The sequence below is a fragment of the Hemicordylus capensis genome, chromosome 8, assembly GCF_027244095.1.
Source record: "Hemicordylus capensis ecotype Gifberg chromosome 8, rHemCap1.1.pri, whole genome shotgun sequence".
Lineage (NCBI taxonomy): Eukaryota > Metazoa > Chordata > Lepidosauria > Squamata > Cordylidae > Hemicordylus > Hemicordylus capensis.
Genome location: NC_069664.1, coordinates 19,758,139 through 19,769,199, shown reverse-complemented (window position 1 = coordinate 19,769,199; position 11,061 = coordinate 19,758,139). Strand labels below are relative to the sequence as shown.

Genomic DNA, 11,061 nt, shown 5'->3' with positions numbered 1-11,061 from the left:
ATCTGGTGGCACCCTGGTTGGGAACCACTGAGCTAAAGCATCCCTTGGGACAGCTGTTGAGCTCAAGCATGTTCTCACCATTCCTGGCCCTGGGCTGCGTGAGCTAACAGCACAGAGGCGTCCAGTTGGGAAAATGACTGTTCTTGTCACTGCTCTGCTGTCCTAAGAGCCAGCTGTGTGAGCCAGCCTGCTTTAAGAGATGGCGGAGAGATCGTTTGTGAGTCTGAGCTCAGTGGAGAGGTCATTTCAACAGATTAGCAAAAGAACATTCCTGCTGCTGGCAGCCAGCCCTGCCTTAGCTGGAACTTGGTGGCTGATCCCTTCCATCAGGCATGAACCGAGAAGAAAACCCACATCAGGGGGAGCATTGCATGGGCATAGTTCATGCCTTATGAAAGATAAAGCTCATACAAAGAGGACTTTGTCAGCGAAACCCAAGAGACATATAAGGAAGACCGGTGGGGCCAACCTGCCCTGAAATGTCCATCAACACCTGCTCTTTCTGGCTCCAAAGGACACTCTGCTTCTGAAAGGATATTGAGAAGGCAGCCACCAGGCAACAGGAGAATCCTTCTCTACTGAAGGTCACCTCTTCTGAATCCAGACTGTTTCTCTGCTTAGAAACAGCCCTTACAATCTGTGGCATTGAAAAGTACAATCGGAATGCTCCTCCAACCCGTCCCCCCAAAAGGTGAATGCAGAGAGTTATACACATTGGGGGGAAATAACCCAAGCTGCTTGTTTAGTATAATCCGGAGGAGGGAGGGAGAGAGAGAATATGTTTATAGTAGGCCTGCTCAACTTTGGCCTCCCCCAGCCACAGCAGGCAATAGCCAGGGATTATGGGAGTTGTAGGCCAACATATGCAAGAAGGGCTGAAGCTGAGAGCAGCCCTGGTCTATAGGTTGCAACTGATCTGTGTGTTCTAGGTGGTATAACTGGACCCTCAGGGTTTCTCAACGTGTTGGTCCCCAGATGTTATTGGACTTCAACTCCCATAATCCCCAGCCCCAGTAGCCTTTGGTTGGGAATTATGGGAGTTGAAATTCAATTACATCTGGAGACCCACACGTTGAGAATCCCTGCTTAAGTCAATGAACCAACAGAAGAGAAGAATTCAGACTGTCAAGGACCCTACACACCACATTAGTGCATATACTTCCAGCCAGAGGCGTAGCAAGATTGGAGTGGGCCCTGGACCAAACAGTGAAGATGGTGTCCCCACACACACCAGGCCCATAGCCAGGGGGTCTAGGGTGGGCCTGGCCCCCACTAAATGTTTCTCCACCCCCCAAAACATTTTACAAAAGTGCTGCAAGCCACAAGCTGTGTCCCCACTACTTTTTGGTGCCTCCCCCCGAACTGGCTATAGGCCACTGGGGTGAGGTGGGGGTCCTCGCTCAGTGGCCCTCATTCAATTAATTGCAGCTATGCCTTTCCAACCTGCGGCTCTAGCTAAGAAAAAAACTAGTCCCACATTTTCAGTGCATCAGACTGTTTAACAGCAATCGTGACATCAATAGCGGTCAATGTTCTTCCCATCGATCAGATGACAGGGGCACTCTGCCGTTTGAGATCTCTCTCTGTCTGATCTGCAACCATGCGCAGAGCAAGAGTGTCAGCGAAGGCATACAGCCAGTCCCTGCTGGCCCCAAATCTCCCCTGCCCCAGGAGGAAATAGCAGCTCAAATTGAGCCCATTCTTCATGCCAAGAGCCGCTTTCATGCTGTGGCTCAAACTGTTCCAAAATGGCGGCCACACTCGGAAGCTCTGACGTTCTAATCCTGGACTAAAGCAATCGCCCAACCCCATCTTGCTGTCGTCCTGCTGATGAGAATCACCCCAAAGGGCTCGAGGAGATTATTTTCCTGGCAATCAAGGGGTCGCCGTGACTGTGATAGTGACATTAACTGGATCATCAGCACCAGTGGTCTCTGGAGCAGGTTCCGCAGCGGCGGCAGCGTCCTGGGCCTCCGGTGAATCTTCGGGGGCTACTGTAGCTTCCTGCAGCTCACCTTCTGCTCCTGCAAAAATGGACAAACACCCATACCAAAAGGGAAGCGGCTTATGAGCTTACCCAAGCATTTCTGTATCATCTTGCTAAAATGTAGTACTGATAATAGCTGTTCAATATAGCTTTCCCCCCGCTCCTCCTACCTTCCCCGGATGTAGATTTTGTGCTCAAAAAAAAAAATTGCCATTCAACCACTAGGTACAGCCTTGTTTTGCTTGTGAGAAATGCACTCCCTTTGCCTGCTTTGCTAGGATTAACTGGGCAAACCTGAAAGTCACAAGGGTAGGATGCAAACGTAACTGTGCATTTAATTATCTCCATAGATATGTGGGCCAGCAAACTGCAAGAAAATCAGAGGCTGACATACAGAGCAAGGATGCACCGGTGTAGCGAGAGAGAAGCCCAACAGAATTTCCCAACTGCAGCAGGGAAAGGGCAATTTTTGACACCCTCCCCTTCCCCAGGATGCCCTTTGTGCCACCCAAAAATATGTCCCTGAGGGTCACCCAACTCTCAGGGACATATCAAGTGGCAGAGGGGGCATCCCGGGGAAGGTGTCAGAAATTACCCTGCTGCAATAATAATAATAATAATAATAATAATAATAATAAATTAGTTGGGAAGTTCTGTTAGGCTGCCCTCTTGCTTGACCAGTGCATCCTTGCTGTCAGCTTGAATCTCATGGCTTACTGCCACATACAAAATTCTGGCTGAGAACATAACTCATTTATGTGCCTGTAAGAAACTGTAAACTCAGCAAGCGCTTTTTTTTAAAGCTCCCACTCTCAAAAAGGCAAACTGTTGTCCAGTTCATAAGCAGCTTGCCTCTTCAGAAGTAGAAATTCCTAAGAATATGTATAAAAGGCATCTACCACTTTTCCAGAGGACAACTATTTACAGCTGACTGTGTGATCTAAACCTACTGAACAGGGTTTCACTCTAGGTGACATGATGAAAAAATCCAGCCTGTACTGTTGGCTCTGTTCACACTTGAAAGCCATCAGTTTTATGCAACAGCCATCAAGGGAAGAACATGCCATGTGAACCAGCTCTATGAAGGATGTTGCCTAACAAACCATATTTCATCCTAGAATCTCTGCCTCAAGTAAAGATAAAATGTGCCGTCGAATCAGTGTTGACTCCTGGCAATCACAGAGCGCTGTGGTTCTCTTTGGTAGAATACCGGAGGGGTTTACCATTGCCTGATTCCAAAAGAGCAACAGGTAGAGGAGTTGGTAAAACTGCCTCCTTCCATGTTACCTCTGTGACCCCTACTAACTGAGCAAAGAGACACCTTTTTAAAGTGGTAATTCTCTTTATTTGGCAGGAGGAGAGCAACTGGCCCTATCCATCCCTAGCACAGCATCCCTCCAGTGGCTGTTGCTGGTGTCTATTTTGTTTCTTTTTTTAGATGGTGAGCCTTTTGGGGACAGGGAGCTATTTTATTTATATGTAAACCACTTTGGGAACTTTTGCTGAAAAGTGGTATATAAACTATTCATCGTATTCGTATTCCATATGCAATTATTTCCTGTTGATGCTGGGCTCAGTTCAGGGAGGGTCCAGCCTCCCATCAGCCAGTCAATCCAAAGAAGACAAAGTTGTTGACCCGGAGATGCCCTGCCTGTCGTTTACCTGAGGACATTTCCCCAGCTGGAGCAGAGGGCTCTTCAGGCTGCTCACTCGCTTCACCCTCCATCCCTGCTGCCGTCTCAGCATCTTCCGGAGTGCTGATGTGCTCGTGAGCTTCTACACCAGCCCTGCAGAGACAAAGAAACCATCACACAAGCCGGCATACGATAAAAAGCAGCATGCACGCTCTTGCACTAACAGAGTCATGAAATACTAGTACAGCCATTATTCCCAATAGCTGCACTGTTGCACACTCCATTTGCACATTTGTTTTTGCATTTGCACAACTGTGTGCACGTTGCATTGCAACGCACGTGGAACTTTGCACCATAGGTCAGCCACAGACTCCATAGCAAGTATTTTTGCCCTCTCCCATGCACTCAAGCGCATTGCCTCACATTACACTGCAGTGATCAACATTCAATTATTGTCAGATTTGTTTCCCCAAGTTTCTAGGCCTCATGGTGGCATAGAAATCAGCATCTGACATTCCGATATGTACCATCCTTAGGGCATTGAGTACCTAGAGAAGGGGTGATCAACCTGTGGCATGATAAATGATTTTGAAAGTGACACAGGAAATGTCTCCATGTCTGTATTCAGGGATGGACATTATTAGTGAGAGTTTCTGAGAAATTCCGCTTGTCCAGGAACCACCACACTGATCAACTGGTAAGATCTGCATTTTAATTTATTGTAAATTAAGCTTGTTCAGCATTTCAAAAGCATTAACTTTGCATTGTTTAATTATATAAAGAGAAAGGCTCTCTACACTAAAATGGGTTACTGGCACGTGAAAGCTTAGCGTGAATAATGAAGACAGGCTCTGAAAAGGTTGCCAGTCCATGACCTAGAAAATACCTTTGAAACCCCTCCACCCACAAGTTCATGCAGAATGCATAACCATGCTCGAGATGGCTGCCACCTTGCACCAAACAGGTCAGCTGGAAAGTTTGAAAAGGTAACAGGAGAAGGATGGAGAAGGCCAAGCGAAGGCTTCCAGAGGGGTGAGAGGTAAAGGAAGCCAAGTGGGAGAGGGCAATATGAATGGGTATGGCTGTAGCGCTCACGTGGCTGGTACTGCTTAAGATTTGCTTCTGCCAACCTCTTCACAGATTTGGGGGAAACCAATTTGCTGCAGCTCCTATGAGCTCCTATGACCTTATGCAGAGTCTGATATTGGTCCATCTAGCTCAGTTTATCTACACTGACTGCCAGGGGCTCACTGAGAGGTTTCAGGCAGGAGTCTTTACCGGCCCTACCTGGAGATGCCAGAGATTGAACCCAGGACCTTCTGCATGCCAGCAGGTGCTCTACCACCAAGCAATGGCCTCATCCCCTAAGGAGAACATCTTACAGCAGACGGCACTCACAGGTAGTCACCCATCCAAATGGAAACCAGGGTAGACCCTGCTTAGCAAAGGGGACCATTCATGCCCACTACCACAAGGTCAGATCTCCTCCCCGCAAAAAAGCGCAAACCGTTTATTTAAAATATTTCTATACCGCCCAAAACTTGAATCTGGGCGGTTTACATTAGTTTGTCTGACATCCAGCTAATGGATCAATGACTGTAGGCCAAAAGGGCAAGTTAGAGCAGGAATTAGAAGAGTAAGGGTAAGGGAGACAGGACAAGCAAAAAAAAAAGTCTTGGGATGCCACTTACATTCTGAAGAGGAGGTCGTGTAATCCTGTGGAATAATAATCCAAGGAGAAAACATGTTAAAGAGCCATTTCACAAAATTAAAATAAAACCACAGCCCCAAAAGCCAGTGCAGAAGATGCTTCAAAGATGGGGCTTGTTTCATGATGACAGCCTGGTGGCTATTTCGAACTGGGAATTCACAACAGGCTCCCCTCGCAAGGATATTCAGAAGGCCTACCATTTAGGACAAAGATGGTGCAGGCTCTCTTACTAGTCAGGGCTTGGAGGAATGATACAGCCTAGAAACATTGGAAGCTGCCATACCGAGTTAGACCCTTGGTCCATCTAGCTCAGTACGGTCTATAGCTCTCAGTACGGTCTATACCAGGCCTGCTCAACTTAGGCCCCCCAGCTGTTTTTGGACTACAACTCCCATAATTCTCAGCCACAGCAGCCAATAGCCAGGGGTTATGGGAATTGTAGGCCAACATCTGCAGGAGGGCCGAAGTTGAGCAGGCCTGGTCTACACTGACTGCCATCAACTCTCCAAGGCAGAGGTGCACCTAGGTAATTTTGGAGCCTGGACCTAAAGGCCTTGATCTTCTTGTGCTGGTACAACTCTGCTCATTACACAGTTGCTGAGTCAGGTTGTCAGCCGGAGCACTGGTGACCTGCTAACCTGAAGGTTTCGGATTGCTGCTCTTCCTTTGACACGTCTGTCCTCCTGTTCCATTGTCATGTTTTCACCTAGCTACCTATATTGGGCAGCAGCGATATAGGAAGATGCTGAAAGGCATCATCTCATACTGCACGGGACATGGCAATGGTCAACCCCTCCTGTATTCTGCCAGAGATAACCACAGGGCTCTGTGGTTGCCACGAGTCGACACCGACTCGACAGCACACTTTACCTTACCATCGTTTGTGCGTTGGGATCATGAGATGGTGATGCTATTTTAACTCCTGAATCTTTCTCTGTTCTGCGCCAGTTTTAAAAGCCTTCCGTCTTTGCCTTTAGAGAGAACCCCTTGCATAATGCCCCCCGAATTTAAGAAGAACTTCTCGGGATCTCTTGAGCGAACAGTAGAGAGAGGGAAAGCACCCAACACCACAAGTCAGACACTCACGCGGATTGTTCTCCCGGTTCCGAACAATGTACTGGAACACCAGAAGGGATGCGACGGTTGCCACAATCATCCCTGCCACCGCGGCCCCGATCACTGCAGGGTAAGCATTAAAAGGAGGGTCGGCTGGAAAAGAAAGGAAGCTGCTGTTGAAGGCCACGGATGCCTCCGGGGACCAGATCTGCAGGGACCCTGGACACCAACGATACACACAGCTGAGAGCCATCGGGTGCATCTCTGGACCTTGGTTGTTTTGATAGATGGAAAGGAAGCTCTACAGCAGGTCTGCTCAACGTTGCCCCCTCCCCCAGTCATTTTTGGACGGCAACTCCCATAATCCCCAGCCACAGCACTCAATCACCAGGGTTTATGGGAGTTGTAGGCCAACATCTGCAGGAGGGCCGAAGTTGAGCAGCCCAGCTCTAGAGATATGGCAATCTCTGCTGCCATAACAGGGATTCCCAGATGTTGTTGACTACAACTCCCATCACCTGCAGCCAAAGGCCATTGCAGCAGGGATGTTGGGAATTGTAGTTCAACAGCAGATAGAGAGCCAACATTGCCTACCCCTGGGTTTGACTGCTATAGTAAGACCAGGGAGACTTCAGTTCAAATCCCCATTCAGCCATGAAACTCAATGGGTGACTCTGGGCCAGTCACTTCGCTCTCCGCCTAACCTACCTCATAGTGGGGTTGTGAGAATAATCATAAACATGTATATCGGTCTGAGCTCCTTGGAGGAAAAGTGAGACATAAATATAATAATAATTTTAGCTGTAGACCTAACAAAACACACAGGCGTGGTGCGATGTTCCCTCTAACAGGGATTCCCACATGTTGACTACAACTCCCATCATCCCCAGTCATAGGCCATTGCAGCTGGGGATGTTGGGAATCATAGTCAACAATACTTGGGAATCCCTGTTAGTGGCCACCTTATTTTTATAACTGTAAAAGGCTGCCTTTTATATTAGGAGCAGAAGAAGTGTTTTGCAGTCATAACCTCACTAGCTCGGGCAGACTGTGTATATGTAAGTTGAAGGGCCTCATATTGTACCTGCCTTCCCTCCCTCCAGTCGGATGACGAGCAGCTTTGGAGAGATCATTTTGATCAGTCAAAAGAGCAAGGAAAGGGTTGATGTTCTTTCTCAAGTTTGGCTACCTCAACTCAATCTGCCCCCTCTCCTCACAGATGCTTTCAAGGTTGATTTTGGTTTTTCTTACAGAAGTCAGGAGATCTGCCCACAGATTTCCTGTGTAATATGTAGCCTGACCGTCAGCCGTCTAGTGCCTTGGGGAGGGTTCTATCTCCACCGAAGGAAACCCTCAACAAGCCTTTGCACACACTCTCGTATCGCTCCTCCCAGGGATCCCACCGATGCCTTGCCGCATCTGTTTCCAATCTGCTCCGTTTTTCCAAGAAAATAGTTTGCTTGTTTTTCTTGAGTGTTTCGCTTTGGTTTTACACCTTACTAAACGCTGTCCGGGGGCTGCGCCCAGGCTTGTTACAACAGCTGTTGTCCTTATGGAGAGAAGAGGCGGCCATCTTGGCCTGACCTCGTGAGGGTCAAACCAACGCATATCAGGCAGAAGGCCGGACTCCTGGGTTCCATATGCAGCTTTGCTATTGGGCCAACAAGTAAAGAAACCCTTTGCAAATCTAGGGTCTGGAAGGATTATTTCATTTTATTTTATTTTATTTTTTGTCAAATGTGTACACCGCCCCAAACTTTTGTCTCTGGGTGGTTAACAATAGCATAAAACAAGTTAAAACATACACAAACATCTTAAAACAATTTAGACAATCTCAGAGTCAAAACAGATTAAGACTTTAAAATTTTAAAAAGCTAAAAAAGCTTGGGTGAAGAGGTGGATTTTCAAGTTCTTTTAAAAAATGGTCAGAGATGAGGAGGATTGTATTTCAGTAGGGAGTGCATTCCACAGTCTCGGGGCAGCAACTGAGAAGGCCCGTCCCCGTGTGGCCACCAGCCGAGCTGAATATCGTTGTATGTATATACATTATTGTATGAATATCATAAGACAGGTATATATATATATTCCATGTGTATCTTCTCGGGCAGCACAATCTTACATATCAACACTCCAGCCCGATTCAGAAGTTATAGAATCGCTCCACTGTAGCCGTGTACAGCGGCACAAAGAGGGAGGAAGTCCCACCCCTGCTGTGTCAATCACCCTCGCGCCCAATGCTCACGCTTACAGCGGAGCTTGTCTGAAGCAGGAAGAGCCCTAAACTTGATGTCGGGCACAACCGTGATTCTGAGACTGGCTCTATCCAGTCTGGCAATCACGGAAGTGCCCGCCATCATGCTTTCGGCTTTCCCCCTCCCCCCCCCCACTGTAAGTGTGAGCCGCGGAGGGTGCTGCCGACATGATGGGGGTGGGACTTCCTCTCCCACTGTACACAGCTTTAAAAAAAAACGGGGGTGGGGGGAAACATCATTATCATCTGTAGCAGGAAGGATTTACCAAACCATGCAATTAAGCAGAGATGATGGGGCACAGAAAGTGAGAGTCCCATCAGATACCATTCAGCCCCTCCAACCTGATCCCCGTCCCAAGAGTGGCATGCAACAGCCCGCACTGCCTGGGTTCAGAAGTCTAAATCCAGGCTCATGCAGTGCAGCCAGACAGGAGAAGGACAGTGAGTTGAGCCATGCCAGAACGCAAAGCCAGAACAGCAGTGGAACACAGAGAGACCAGGAGCAGATGCTCTGGGAGAAGCAACAGCAGAAAGCAGGTTCTTTCTGGTCCTTCTAAGGACATTCCAGACTCAATCGCACCCGTTGCCCCTCCCCGGCTTTGCTGCAACTTCATGGATTTGCTTCAAACCACCACGTAGGCAGGTGTGCAAATTGCATAAGACAAAGAATCACTGAATTGTGCATGTAAGGCAGACAAATGGATCTCCCTTGGCCTGATCCAGCACATGTACAACTTTATGGACGGAAGGTAACATTCCCCATTTTGAATAACTCCTTAAAGGCAGGCCTTCTAAGTTCACCTCTGCACTGATGTTTCAGTAGGTCCATTCACACTTTATGTTCAACACTTGTACTATAACGAGTGTACAGTGTATACAGATACAGATCTGTACGCCAGAACAATCATTCACAGGTTATGCTGAACACAGGTATAGAAGGACATTTCCGATCTGTACTATGAATTTGAAGGGTCTGTATCCAGGTTCACCTTTTTAAAAAACAGGCACAGTCATTCACACAAACATGCGCATGAGTGTACCAACATCTGTACACTCGTACAGCATAATGTCTCAATCGGGCTAATGGTGTGACAGCATGACCACCCATCTATTACAATGGATTAACAACATGGAGGCTATTCACATGTGCATGCAAAACTGGGCTAAGGGAGCCCAGTCTGGTTTTGCACGCATGTGTGAACTGCCAGGATCGAGCCCGATCCTGGCAGCAAAGCCACTTGTGGAGCCACCCTTTAAAATGAGGTAAAGGGAATGAGTGCTCCCTTAACCCCATTCTCGGTCGTGTTATTTAGAACCTTTCCCAATAGGATCACTGCATCCTAGGAGAAGCAAAGGGCCAAAATTGCTTCCCCTGTCCAAATGCCAAGATCTTCCGAAATGCACTGCCAAACTCATAGGAGGGTCACCGCAGCTCCCAAGCTGGCTTACATCAAGGACTCCAGAGGAACGCGACCACACTAGCTAACCGTTTCACCTGGTGTCTTCACTTCGGAGGGGTGCCCAGTGGTGCGGTGGTTGACAGCCAGGATACGGAAGGCATACACTACCGTGGGATCCAGTCCACCCAACTTCTGGTCGCGGACGTCGGGGTCAATATCACTGGCCGCAGTCTCCCAGGTGCTGATCGGCTGCATTTTGGGGGCCTTTTTCGCTTCTCTTCTCTGGACCACAAAACCGGTCAGGTTCCCCGCACCTTGGATCTGCCACTCCAGGTCCACCTCAGTGCGGTGGCGGCTGTACATCAGCTTGCTGATGGTCACGTTTGGTGGCTTGGGGTACTCTGCAGGAGGCAAAGGGGTTGCTCTGTTAACTGCTGCTAAGGACCCCCCACTGGCACCCCTATACCTCTCAGTCTATCATATTTATCTCACATGTCTTTTGTTGAAATGCACCAGCCAAACTTTGACATACAGCCCTCTTGGCCAAATCACACCAGACTTGGGCAATCCATGGTAGGATCAACACATGGAAAAGCATTCAGGGTAAGAACATAGGAAGCTGCCATATACTGAGTCAAACCATTGGTCCATCTCGCTCAGTATTGTCTACACAATATGGCAGCGGCTTCTCCAAGGTTGCAGGCAGGAGTCTCTCTCAGCCCTATCTTGGAGATGCCAGGGAGGGAACTTGGAACCTTCTTCATGCAAGGCTGCAGATTCTCTTCCCAGAGCGGCTCTATCCCCTAAGGGGAATATCTTACATTGATCACACATGTAGTCTCCCATTCAAATGCAAACCAGGATGGACCCTGCTTAGCAGAGGGGACAATTCATGCTTGTGACTACAAGACCAGCTCTCCTCTCCTAGACCAGGATCCTACCTGCTGCCCTTTCCCCCAGCCTTGATAATCTGGGTGCTCAGAGCCTGCCTGTTTTTGCAGGATACAGATTTTGTAGACAGA

At 48.3% G+C, this 11,061-nt stretch overlaps 1 protein-coding gene across 6 annotated transcripts in view; it reads right to left on the bottom strand.

The window, feature by feature from the left end:
- Window positions 1–1,485: 1,485 nt before the first annotated feature.
- The window catches only part of VSIG10L2 (V-set and immunoglobulin domain containing 10 like 2), a 30,809-nt gene continuing 21,233 nt past the window's right edge, over window positions 1,486–11,061 (bottom strand). For 4 of the 6 annotated variants that reach the window (XM_053269036.1, XM_053269038.1, XM_053269039.1 and 1 more), the window contains exons 9-13: window positions 10,135–10,440; window positions 6,419–6,541; window positions 5,313–5,337; window positions 3,650–3,774; window positions 1,486–2,024 (exon numbers count right to left, since the gene is read on the bottom strand). In XM_053269036.1, coding sequence (XP_053125011.1) covers window positions 1,876–2,024; window positions 3,650–3,774; window positions 5,313–5,337; window positions 6,419–6,541; window positions 10,135–10,440 — 728 coding nt within the window. In that variant the 3' untranslated portion in view covers window positions 1,486–1,875. Of the gene's footprint in view, window positions 2,025–3,649; window positions 3,775–5,312; window positions 5,338–6,418; window positions 6,542–10,134; window positions 10,441–11,061 lie in introns of those variants that run through there. The other 2 variants (XM_053269041.1, XR_008310958.1) reach the window with 2 other exon arrangements.